At 42.7% G+C, this 10436-nt stretch overlaps 1 protein-coding gene across 2 annotated transcripts in view; it reads right to left on the bottom strand.

The window, feature by feature from the left end:
• rsrc1 (arginine/serine-rich coiled-coil 1) overlaps positions 1–10436 on the bottom strand; it is a 107776-nt gene that overhangs the window by 82084 nt on the left and 15256 nt on the right. For both annotated transcript variants that reach the window (XM_031861189.1, XM_031861190.1), the window contains exon 4: positions 3262–3504. In XM_031861189.1, the coding sequence (XP_031717049.1) occupies positions 3262–3504 (243 nt within the window). The remainder of the gene's footprint in view (positions 1–3261; positions 3505–10436) is intronic.

Genomic DNA, 10436 nt, shown 5'->3' with positions numbered 1-10436 from the left:
ACACACACACACACACACACACACACACACACACACACACACACACAGAACCCTACAATCACCCACTTAGCCTTTGCCACCGGTGAAAGGCAACAAGATCTCTTAACAGCAGCTCGTCTTTTTCAATAAATGTTGCATGAAAACATGCCGCTGGAGCACCAAGTTGCCTGCTGTCATACTAGAGGAGTGTTAAATGTTTAATGACGACAACACCGCACACGAGCTCGCGCTCACACAGAGTCGGTGTCAGGGTGCCGCTCTGAGGGGCCCCTCTTTCATCCTGACAGACACTATAAAGCTCCCGAGCCTCTTCCCCACCCCGCCATCAACATCGCACTGCTTTACTCCTCGCCTACCACCCAGCAAGGAGACCTGGATGTAAATGAGGTTGGAGTGTGTGTGTGTGTGTGTGTGTTTGTGTGTAAGTGGTGAGGATCAGGGGCTTACATAAAGACCCTACCCCCATCACCATTAAGAGTAGAAGAAGAAGAATTGGGGGGGGGGGGAGTGGCTTGTCATCGACAGGAAATACTGCAGAACGCCTTGTTTTACATATTATTATATACAGGAGTATTGTTATATTCCTGAAACCTCTCACTGCTATACTGCCTCTCTTCTGCTGAAGAAACTCTGAACTCCTGTGGGAGCCACTGGGGAACATCAGGAACATCCATGTCAGCCACTTTCTGGACGTTGATACCATCATAGCAACGTCCACAGACAGACCAATGGGATTTTAACTGTACTCGTTCATTTTACTGTAAGTGTGGTGATGGAGACAAATACGGTAACAAATAAAGTGGAAAAAAAAAATAAATCAATCAAAAATCAAGCACACATTTCAGTATTGGGTATTTTTATGGAATCATCACATGTTTAGTGATTACCCAGCACTGTCAAAGCGCATCCAAGTATGGTATGTTTAACAAAAATTAAAAACACTGTACATTAAAACAATGTATACTTCCGCCCACTGTGTTTCTTTCTACAACTGATAAGTTAATTACAGAAGCAAGAACCGTAAAATGAATTGTGACCAAAAATAAGTAATTATGTACGCTATAAATTGTTATGAAGATTATTATTGACCAAAAGAGCACAGTGCATGTAAACAGTCAAGTAACCATCTTCAATACCCAGATCAAAAGGAAACCGAAGTATCTGTTTGTATGTATGTGTCAGCCGGTACGATGGCAGGTCAGCACCACACGGGTTAGTCTAAATGATTCCAACATCATACCTCCACAGGTAAATTGGAAGGCCAGATAGGAGGATAGACAGTTTGAGGAATATTAACACTGCCACAGGTGGAACTGCACACACACACACACACACACACACACACACACAAACCAACCTACATATATCAGCACACACACACACACACACACGCACACAGACAAGCTAAAGCGGGGTCAGAGATAAAGGAAGAGATTCCTATCGATGCTGAAGGATATTGAAGCCTTAATAAGAAAATAGATATAGTTGGCCGGCCGTGCATTTCACTGTTAGCTTTATTTGTTTTCCTGATACGGATCTAAGGAAAGGCAATATGTAATAGCTTACAATAAATGGAGTACTTTTCCTTTAAAAGCAAATCTCCATGTTCTTTTCACACACAGAGAGAGAAATATCTTGAGCCCCAAAGGTCTTCATTGATGACCAATAAAGCCTCCAGAAGAATGAAAGAAAGTAGCGCTGAATGTATTATTAATATCAACACATCTGCTCTAAAAACAAGTGTACTGAACTTATGAATCACTATTTAAAGATCATTTACAAAATGTGTAAATCTAAAGAAACAAGAAGCCATAGCTTGAATGATATGTGAATGCTTAACCCTTATTTCTAATCATGTGGATGTTTCCCTCAGTCATAACTGTGCAAAACACATTAAAAAATCTCAGTTAAGATTCACTGTCAAAGAATAATAATTAGCATTTATTTAACTTAATGAGATGCAGCACACACACATTTTCCAGAATAAGTGCTGTGACAGTTTGACAGTAGTGCACAAGCTAAGTTTAAAAAAAAAAAGGAAAACATTCTTAGATGTGCTGCATTTTTGTCTTACGACCGTTTGCTACAGTTATGAGTTTCATCATCTGTTACCACAGTTGCATCAAGAACACATCTGAGGAATGGAGATCATTTTCAGTTGGATCAAACGCTTGTAAAATCCTAAATTGACATTTGGCTATTACTGCATTTGTCTGTTAGTGCATTTAATGAAAAGCCTCGAAATAAATTCTGCCTCTAAATGTTTTCTCTCGGACAAGTTTATGTGCAAAGTATTCAAAGTTTTCATATGTTTGGAAAAGACAAATAGCAGCTTTATCAACCTGGTTTGACCTTTGGATGTGAATGTACACTTTTTCAATCTTAATTGTAAAGTGATCTGTTAAGGAAGGGACGCTGAAGTCTCTTAAATTGACGTGTTTTAGCACAGCGGCTGGTCGGCACCACTCGTGGGATCCATAGTCTGATACACACATCTGTGCCATTCAATATGACAGAAAACAACTGGGTTCCAGTCATATTACAGTGGCCTCAAATCACATTAGAGCACCCCGCACTGGGGAGGTATTGAGGGTGCTATTCTGGTCGAGGCAGCGAGAGGCCTCTAAGGTAGTTAGACCTGTAGCCGAGTGCACCGCTGTTTAAAGATCGACTACTCTAAACCTGCTTCTAGTGAGCATTACAGCCTTTAGAAGACATACACTTGCAAGTGAAGATGTCATTTGCCAACATTTCTGCCCTCGATAAGGCGGTCTCATTTATTGTTTTGTTTTTTCTTGGTATGAGCACCAAAGACATCAGAGATGCATATGATATTGTTATGTTTCTAGACTTATTGCAGCTGGGTGAAAAGTGGAGTTAAAGTCGTCAGACATCATCTGGTGACCCACACATTCTCTTGAAACCGAGACCTGTGCAGCACTCCTACTTTCCCCATGACGTCTTCCCTTACAAGAGGGAATTCTATCGCATTACAAGGCCAGTGTGGGCCGTTGCTTGATTGCGAGGGGAAATGGAGGAAGAAAAGGAGAGATGGATTGATTGATGGATGGAAGGATCAAGTGATGGATGGACAGATGGAGGGGCTGAGACTGAGCTCCGCATTTAAGTCTGCATTATACTGACCAACATATTCTGTGCCTACAGTTTAGATTGAGCTGTGCCAACCCCGTGCTTGTTTGGTGTGTTCGTGAGCACCTGTTCATGAACGCCTCCGTGTAGAAAAAGTCATTTGTCACTTACCCCTTCTTGACTGCCTTGTCCTTACACTTGTCCTCCCTGTCCTTGTCTCTGTCTCTGTCTCGTCCTCTGTCTCTGTCTCTGTCCCTGTCCTTCTCCTTCTCCCTCTCCCGGCCCTTGCGCCGGCTTTGGTCCCGCTCTCGGCTGCGGCTCCGCCGGCGGCTGCGGCTGCCGCTTCTTTTGCGGCTTTGGGTGCCGCGTCGGCTGCCGCTTTTACTGCGAGACCGCCGGTGGCGAGAATGAGACCTGGAAGACATAAAAGACATAGAACCACAGATATTACAACTAATTTGGGACGGGGGGGGGGGGGGTTGCTCTTTTTTTCTCAACAAATAAGTAAAATGCTGGTAGTTTTCTTTTTCCCCACAAATGAGCCTTCAAATACTACTGCAGTGTTAAATATCACCAACCTGTACCAACCACGATATATTTCTTTCTGCCTCGTCTACTTCTCCTTACAGTTAATTATTGACTGTATTTACCAGAATGTCTTTGGATCACTCCCAGCCAATGTGGCTGAGAATGTTTCACTCAGCTGTCAGTTATACACGTGACAGGAAGAAGAAATAGGAAGTATGGGAGCGATGGAGAACACATCTTGTGGATGCATTGCAGTGCAGGTGATTCGGTTCATTGCTTGGTAACAAAATCTATCGCTCTTTTATTGTAAAATTGTCAAAATACACAAGAATCAGCTAATGCTAGCGTCCAACTTAAGTAAAACTGCAAACTTTTATTCCTAAATATATTTTAGCATATACCATTTTATAAATGCCTTAATCTGCTGACAATAAGGGTTTTTTGCTCTACTCATACTGGATTTTTATTCAACAGACTTATGTTACGTGTAACAAAGACTTCCAAACCGGCTAAATCATCTGCAAATGACACCTCATCCCGACGTGAGACCAACTTTCTGGAGATAATGACTTTCCATCAACACATAACGTTCTAATCGCTTCACAAAGCTCAAAATAAAACTCACTAGGATCACATTTTTTCTTGAGTGAACAAATCCATCCTGCATTGGATGGACCTAATAATACAGTTACGTACAATCACATACAGCATGACACACACACACACACACACACACAGTAGAAATGGAGCCAATTAGAGGCGGGCTCAGAGGAAGGCCTGTCCTCGGTATTGATCCTGACACTGGCCCTCTGGTCTCAAAAAGATTAACAGCGGGAGATTAACTTTGTTAGTTATGACACACAAACACACACACACACACACACACATCATTTAAACATCAACAAAAAGTGAATTGAAAGTGTAACTCATGCTTCAATATTGTGCCATACACACAGCGACACAAATTACCAAATCATAACCGCTTATTTATGCGTCACTGCACATGCCTCTATTAACGCAGACAAATCCCTTCAACATATTCTGCTTGTGTGCGTGTGTGCGTGCGTGCGTGCGTGCGAGTCGGCATCCTGTGTCAGTGTACATGCACGTGTGTGCGAAGGACCGTGATTTGAAACCCCAGAAGAAATCGGCAGCTGAGATGCCGTTATTTTCCATCATCTATCATTTTATTGATTTGTCTATAAAAACAGTCGAACCTGCTGTCCACGAGCTTTATTGCTTTCCCCCCTTTATTAGTTTGCAGTTTGGGACATCCAGAGCTGTCTCACTCCCGACAGAAAACTAATCATTTTCTTCAGACGGCTGTCACCCTCCTAACAGACAACACTCTGACAACTGTTGCAATCAATTAGGCCGGGGCGCTCCTGATCACTGGAGACTGGCTCGCTGCACTAGTTCAAGGTCTTGAGAGGAGCTCCCCTCTCGTTGGAAAACCGAAAACAAAAGAAAATATTTGAAGTTCTGTTTTTTTTTCTCCCAAAACCACGGAGGTTCAATCTGCTGTAAGTAAGCAGCGGTCAGACAATGATCAGTAGCATTAAAACAACACCATATATTCAGTAATGCATGGAGTACACATGAACCTCTGAAAGTTTTAGTTGTATTTTCATGTTTACAATAAGAGCTGCACATTAGTGGTTCATCTGCAGACTTTCAAAAGAAAATAGTGAACAAATGTGCAGCCCTTCGCTTCGAATGTCTTCTTTTGTCCAAACCCAAAAGATATCCGACTAACTGTCACAGGAGACAAAAAAACACGTTTTTACATTTATGAAAGCCGAAAATAGGGCTGAAACTAATCGATTATTAAGCCATTTGTTTTTTTGATTAATCATTTTTTCCATAGAATGTCAGAGAGCTGTGAAAAGTGCTTGCTATAGTTTCCCAAAGCTTAAGATTATGTTTTCAGGTTGTCCAAAAAAGTCCAAAATATTGAGTTTATAATCAGATACGACAAGAAAACAGCAAGTCGTCACATTTGAGAAGTATTAAAAAGCGAATGCTTGTTATTTTTATCTGCATTAATAACTTTTCCCCACAGAAAAGCCAGTCTCATTGCAGAACAGCTACTAAAGCAGAAACCCTGGAGTGATGATCAAAAACAATCATCATGACATCTGATTCAGAGGTGAAAGCAGCCATCAGTCACAGGCCATTTGACTTAGCATGTTTAATATTGTTTGCTGGAGCTACGATTGGTTTTGTCATAGAATCACAGCTAATGGGAAAAAAGAAAAAAAAGGAAAAACATTGGCATTTTTGGGGTTTGGAGTCTCCAAGTGAGATAATCCATCAATGGCACAAACAGACCTTGGAATGAGTGAATCTATGTGCCGACAATGCCTGCGTATGTTTGTAATCAACAGTACATGAGGGGAAATACAACAGAGCTGCAGTGTTCCAAACCAAAAGTCTTATATTTAGAGCCAAGCAAATTGTGGCCAGAAGCAGCAGATGCAATAAACACAATCTCACACTCTCTCTGTCTCCCTCCCTCCCTCTCTCTGTCTCTGTCTGTCTCCGTCTCCCTCTCCCTCTGATGGCAAAGAAAACAGCCCACTTCTGGGGTGTGCAGCAAATTAAATTTACTGTAGTTAATAGAGTGAGCCTATGCTGCTAAATGTCAATTTCCTGACCAAGTCCTTCCCCTTGGAGAATGATTAGCTAATTTGGGCTGGGGATAAATGGGCTAATGCAGGACGCACACAGATAAACAGACACAGTTGGACCCCATGCCAAGCCCTTTCCCTGCTTTACATTTCATTGGCCTTATTATCTCCAGGGAAAATGGGTCCCCCTATGGCCTGAACATATTTTCATTTCTAATAAAAGGCCCTTGCTGGTTGCCCCCTCGTACACCCCCCCCCCCCCCACACACACGCATATGCTGCCCCCTCGCAGCCTCCTTCCTCCATTCCCTCCTTTCACAGTCCAATCCATTAAATCGGAGCTCTGCAATTGGCCGGGATGGTTTTCCTGGTGAATTATCAATAGAGTAATTATGCTGCATGTTGGGAGCCGGGCTGAAGCTTATCGCTGCTGACCCCCCGGTGCGCGCCAGGATATGATCCCTCACCACAGCCCATTGGGGTAATTATGTGGCTGGGTGTGAAGCTGGATGGTGTGTTACCCTTATCAGTCTGTATTCTATTTCTGTTTTCATTGAAAATTGGACATTAATGGCAGCTACGCGATACCACTAGTGTCGGATACAGGTGAGCGTCTCCAATGGAATCTGACCCCATTTAAATCATTATTCATGCTACGCAGTGTAGGGATGGGGAACACATCCAAACACACACACGCACACACACACACACACACACACACACACACACACACACACACACAAAAAGACCAATTATCCTCACTGTTCCTCTAACCTTATCTTCCACATATTCATATTGTTTCTTCGCTTCCACAACCACCAGCCTCTGTCAGGAGGACAAAACAAAGTTCATGTCCATATTGTACTGGTCCTGTGGCAGAAAACACCACACACAGCGAGTGATGTTCTCAGTAACGCCCCGAGCAGCGTCCCTGTCCATTAGGCCAGTGTGGTGCAGCAATGATTAATGGCTATTAACACTATCGCTTTAACACTATCGCATTTCAGTGCACGCTGGCAACAGTGACCCCGGTCTGACCAACAATACACCAAAAGCTAGAGAAGAGGGCGTGCAGGTGTATTATTGTGTTGTAGAATGACCATCTGTTTATATAATGATGAGGAGGAGTACAAAGGATTGATCATAATAACATGAGTATAGGATTAAATATTGGGATTGTTTAATTGAAAGTCTTACCATCATTTTGACTATGTTCATCATCTACATCAATAGAGCGCCTCGAGGCCAGCCTCTAAACCACTGCGCTCCATTGTACAGTTTTCTTTTGTCTTTTTTCATTATTCTTTCTAAAAAAGTTGAAACATGACTCTGGAGTTATTTTAAGGTCAAGTTTAGTAAAATAAAGCAAAAACGTATCAATTGTCATTCTAACAAAAATGTAACAAAAGAGGATTCTATCGGACGAGGGGCTCAAGCACGAGTACTTCTGCGAGACGCCGCTGCCCATCGACCCGTCCATGAACAACTACAACTTATGAGTCACCACTCAAAGATCTAGGTGCACTCTCAACCTTATCATTATCTAATATTTGTAAAATAATTTCCACAAGAAAGTACAGCAATAGACAGAGATTGGAGAGAGAAATAGTAAATAAAAAAGTAAAAAAACAAGACGGATGCAAATATTAAATTGTAACTAAAATCAAAATATGCCTTTAAATAATATGAATGTAATAAATATCCGTGTAATGTTGGATAGACTCTTACACAGAGATGATGCCATAATGTTTGTTAAAACATACACAAATACAATGCAAAAATCAGAGCAGCTTTCTGGTTAACTTCTTCTGGATAAAGTGTTGAATGACTTCTAAGAAGGCATATTGAAACCATAAAATGTATTTTAAATCGTTGGTATTCATTCTTTGTATCAACAAAATATGCTACTGCACGGCCTAAAGCAACCCACCCTGCTGGTGGTACCTATCAAGTAAAGGTAAAACCTTGGATTTGAGCACTCTTCAGCCATACGCACGCACGCATACACACACATACATACATACACACACACACACAAAGACTACAAAAAAGCTTCCCAGTCGACTTTTCCAAGCAATAGACAGATTGAAAAAAGAAACGGGCCTATTGAAAGCGAGAAGATCCATATTTGAAGAACTTCATTAATGCGCTGTTCCCCGCAGAGTTATTTCCAGTGACAGAGCACACAGCAGCAGCTCCATGTTCAAGTTAAAAGTCACTTTTCTTTTTTTTTTTCAGTGTGCCATTTCAGTGTGTCTAAAAGCACCTTGAGTGAGCAATGTGCATTTCCTGCTGCCAAAAGACGTGGAAAACAGCTGTTCCTGCCTGACGCTGCCTGCTGAATGGAATGCAAATATGTTAACCATCCAGAATTTATTACTTTTGAGTGCTCTTCAAACGCAACGGCAGACACAAGTTTAATTTATGATATTCCTCTAATTATGAGAGCTGTTGAAATCATTTCCCAAGCTGCTTCCTCCTTCCAAGCAGCCACAATATCGGTTCCCTCGGTTCACGGTGCACGCACGCACACACACACACACACACAGACTCAGTCATCCACCATTCACACCGGAACATAAATATACATACGCACATACACTAAATAACACACAGGGAATCACTGTAAAGTCGCTGATTGTGAGCACAATTAACACAGCAAAGACGGAGCATGAAAGATTCACGGAGATGTGTTTTTTCTCCGTCTCCCACTGCTTCATAAAAGCAATGTTTAGATTTTTCATAATCTTCAGTTTGCTTTTAATTTAGCAGTCGTCAACACAAACGTCTGCAACGCCCCGCTATGCTGGGAAGCCGAAATGAGACCCCATGCAGGCCACCCACCCACTACACACACACACACTACACTACACACAGAGTTACAGCCACAAGCCACAGGGTCAAGTCATTTAGCAGAGTTCAAAGGCCTTCACAGACCCCTCAGATATATATGAACCTACGACGGCCAGCCAGCGATGAGGGAAAAGATGACTTTCTGCAGCAAGATGTGGTTTCCTCGCATGCGGGTGTGTGTGTGTGTGTATGTGCGTGTGTGTATGTGTCGATAACGTGTTGATTACCCGGTGTCTTCATTGGCGCATATGCCCAGCATCACTCAGCCTCCTCGTCGCAATCCTAAACTTGGCCGTCTGGTGTGCACCAGCGACCTTTGACCGGCGCGCAGCCGAGGCTCGACATGACACCCATTAGCAGCTGGAGCCGGGGGGGGGGGTCAAGTGAAGGTGCTAACCTGCCAACTCGCTCACAGCCACTCACGCAACTGAAACCCTACTTTTTTCCTCCCTCCTTCCAATCCATCACGGCCCGGAACAATTAGCTACGCTGAGTTAGGAGAGAGTTGTTTTGCTTGTCATTGCCTCCATCTGTACGAGGGTGGAAAGCAGGGAGGGGAAAAAAAGAAGAAAAATATAATTTGAAGGACTGTAGGAGGAGAGGGAGTGCAGACTAGACAAGGGGAGACAATAGGTGAAGGACAACAGGAGGTATGGAGGGAGAAGTAACAATGAGATAAAGAATAAAAATAAGGTTATAAAAGTTGGGGATTTAAGAACAAACAGGGGAACAAAAAAGGGGGAGAATGAAAAAGACTGGGACTTCTGGAGAGGACGGAGCAGACAGCTGTGCTTCACATCAAGCTGGCTCCAATTAGCAGGTGTGCTCTCAGACGCTCGCGCTCCCTCTCTCTGGTCAGGGAAGATGTATTTTTCTGCCTTTTATACGCATGTATTTATGAAGTGGTGGGAGATCTGAGGGCCCTTAGCATAACAGCCTTTTATTGTTTAAATGTGGACTGCTCGGCCCCGTGTGCTTAAGTGATTTAGGAACCTCACAACTCCGGCATAAGAAAAATCATAAACGCTGAGACAAACCATGTGGGTGGACTGTAAAAGGCACCGAGGAACGGGCCGACAAAAAGCAGACACACATTCCACTACTAAAGGGAAACTACACTTAATTAAACACCCAAGACACAACTGGTATAGCGCCCTGTAAAAAAACTATTAGTTTCCCCCTCTTCAGTGGAATAACATAAAGTTGTCTTCTGAAAGAACAGAGGCTTGTCTCATAAAGAAGTTTCTAAAACATCATTTTTTTTTCTGCTGTCAAGATTGAACCAGGCGGAGAGAGAGAGAGAGAGAGAGAGAGAGAGAGAGAGAGAGAGAGAGA

Source organism: Anarrhichthys ocellatus, unplaced genomic scaffold, assembly GCF_004355925.1.
Source record: "Anarrhichthys ocellatus isolate YVR2014 unplaced genomic scaffold, GSC_Weel_1.0 scaffold24, whole genome shotgun sequence".
NCBI lineage: Eukaryota > Metazoa > Chordata > Actinopteri > Perciformes > Anarhichadidae > Anarrhichthys > Anarrhichthys ocellatus.
This window is presented reverse-complemented; position numbering and strand designations above follow the sequence as displayed.